The 2702-nt window shown below is 59.4% G+C and overlaps 1 protein-coding gene across 12 annotated transcripts in view; it reads right to left on the minus strand.

Moving 5' to 3' along the window:
• Positions 1-1057, minus strand: part of SRRM1 (serine and arginine repetitive matrix 1) — a 32183-nt gene extending 31126 nt beyond the window's left edge. For all 12 annotated transcript variants that reach the window (XM_082833601.1, XM_082833600.1, XM_082833599.1 and 9 more), the window contains exon 1: positions 978-1057. In XM_082833601.1, coding sequence (XP_082689727.1) covers positions 978-998 — 21 coding nt within the window. In that variant the 5' untranslated portion in view covers positions 999-1057. The remainder of the gene's footprint in view (positions 1-977) is intronic.
• Positions 1058-2702: the final 1645 nt, after the last annotated feature.

Below are 2702 nucleotides of genomic sequence, written 5' to 3' on the forward strand. Positions count from 1 at the left end.
TCTCTATACGGTCCGTTCTGCATTAAAAAGAATTTGCAGACTCTAGTCCTATTAGTGTCACTTGCCCACCCATCTAGACCTCGACTGGGTGCTCATTCCCTACAGGAGTGAAAAAGGGGACGAACAGGCTCCAGCACGCGCCCAATAAAGCACGGGCCCTCAGGGGCAACTACAACGAAAACACGTCCCCGTCTGCAAGTGAGGCAACTTTCCTCCAGCGGACTTTCAAAAGAGTAAAACAAACGGGGAGGGTGAGGGGTGACGGACGGTGAGCGGGAAGAAGAGTTGATCCACCCCATTCCCCCGCCTCCATATACGCACATACTTTCTGTTGCACCCTCTGCCCCGAGAGTCTCAGATTCAAACGTTCTAACCACAAATTATCGGCGTTACCCTCCCTGAAGGGATATCAAATTGGGCGGGAGCTCCCGCGAACTCTGACCCCGAGCCTTCGCGAAGGCGTAGACCAGGAAGGGGGGGGGGGGTCGGCGCCCGCTTTCTCAAGAAAAGCGGCTTAACGCTGCTTCCGGTCCACGCTCTCCTGGGGCGGTACCCCCAAACCCGTCCTCCCCAGGACCCTGCAGCCGCCGGTCACCTCGGGGTTTCCCTCCGGCCTCCCCCCAGGGACTTCCTCCTCGCGGGTCCGCTAGGCCCCAGGACCCGGCGACGCGCACGGCTCGGCCCGCAGGCCCCGCCAAGCAGGCGGGCGGGCGGCGAGGTACCGCTTCGGGCCATTCCCGCCGCCATTTTCCGGCGACCGTCGCCGCCGCGTAGTGGGGGACGATTCCGGAGGAGGAGACTGCGCAGGGGCGCACCGGTCCCCGCCGTAGGGCAGAGGGGAGCGTCCGTTGGCACCAAGGATCCTTAGGATCTTCGAAGCTTCCGCTCGCTGGCTACCCCGTCCCGAGCTCAGGCCTCCTGCCGGGCCTTACCGATAAGCCCCTCACCTCACCCCAGATCCCCGCGTTCCCACTTACGCGGAAGAATCCCGCGTCCATCTTGCTGCCTCGCTCGGAGATCGCTCCCTATCCCAAGATGCACCGCGCCGCCGCGACGGAGGGCGGGACCGGCAGGGAAAGCCAAGCGCCGGGACGCAGAGCGCGCCGCTCCACCCGACCCACCAGCCGACACGAGGCCGCGCCTGCTCAGTGTGGCGAGCGCCCGGCACGCGTGCGCACGCGCGTTCAGGTAGGCGGGCTGCTACCAGGCTCAGAGCCTCCCCAGTGGCCAGTCCGGGAGGAAAGCCTCGCGATCGCAACCAATGAGGGGGGGGCGGCGGGGGGGGGACAGAGATAGAGACAGAGAGAGGACAGAGAGCGAGCGAGAGAGACAGAGAGAGAAAGAGAGAAAGAGAGAGAGAGAGAGAGAGAGAGAGAGAGAGAGAGTGTCGTCGGGTCGCCCCGCCCTGCGAATCCTTTTGTGGAGCTCAATCGGCCTTGTTCCCGGAGCGTGAATTGACCCATCCTACCACCCGTAGTGGCGGAGGCCTCCCGCCCTGGGGGGGCCCATGGAGCGATTGAAAAGAAAAGCTGTTACCTCAGAGTGACGCTAGTGGGGCCGCCCGTGTCGTTAGGAGAGTTGTGACTGTGTTGTTTTTACGAGTTTACGAGTTACGGAGATCGGCCCTGACGTAGCCGAGCTATGCAGTATGAGTGAAATCTGCATTCTGGCCCTGCTCTCGGCTTTCCGTCCCGTCTCCGCACAACTCCTTAGCTTTGGGGAGAAGCTGGAACTGTGGTTTAGATGAATTTCGGTTTCGGCTGCCGGGTCCCCACGCTAGCGGGCAGGAAGCCGAGGAGAAACGTGGCCCCCGGACAGAGCCTGACGGAGAAGCGGCCTGCCTCCAGGCCTCGGGGCCCTCGGAGCCCTCGGCCTCCGCCTCGGTGGCCCAGCTCTGCCTCCCCAGCGCCCTGCTCCGGCAGCGAGGGCTCCGGCATCGGATGCCTTCTGCCAGACTTGCCCTAAGCGCTCTCTTTTTCTCTGAGAGGGAGCATGTGACCGTTCTCTGACCATCTTTTGTAAAATACCCCCCACCACACACGCACACGCACACGCAAGCACTCTAGCCTCCCTTTCCTGCTTTTTGTTCATCGCGCTCATCTTGAAACTATGTGTTTACACTTGTGGAATACCAACTGCCTCCTAACAACGTCATAGATTTCCAGCTCAGATCTCTCTCCCGAGCTTCAAACATGTATCGGCAGCGTCCTCCTGGACGTTTCCACTTGGATAGATGGCTCCTGGTTCCTCCTCCTGTCTCCCGAACACCCTCCACCCCGCCAAAAACCGACCCGCTCCTCCCAAAGTCTTTCCTGCCTCGGTTGATGGCAGTATCTTTCCTTTTCTTTAAGACACAAGCCTTGGTTTCGTTCTTGACTCCTCTTGCTCTTATATCCCAGTTCCAAACTGTCAAGAACCCGTTCTGCTATCATCCTGCTTCAAAGCACTGTCATCTTTGGCCTGAACTTCTGCCCTGGGCTCCTAACTGGTCTCCCTGCTTCTGCTCTTGCCACTCAGCATCTATTCTAAATGCAGCAGAGTGATCCCGTTAGAAAACCTTAGGCGTATCATTCTTAAGCTCAAAACCTCCCTATTAATAGTCCCTTATTTTTCTCAGAGCAAAAGTGGAATCCGACCTGATGCTCCCCTATTTCTTCTTTGATCTCATCTAGTACCCTAACACTGGTCACTGCTTGAACTTC

The sequence above is a fragment of the Leucopleurus acutus genome, assembly GCF_964270905.1.
Source record: "Leucopleurus acutus genome assembly, chromosome: 2".
NCBI classification, from domain to species: domain Eukaryota; kingdom Metazoa; phylum Chordata; class Mammalia; order Artiodactyla; family Delphinidae; genus Leucopleurus; species Leucopleurus acutus.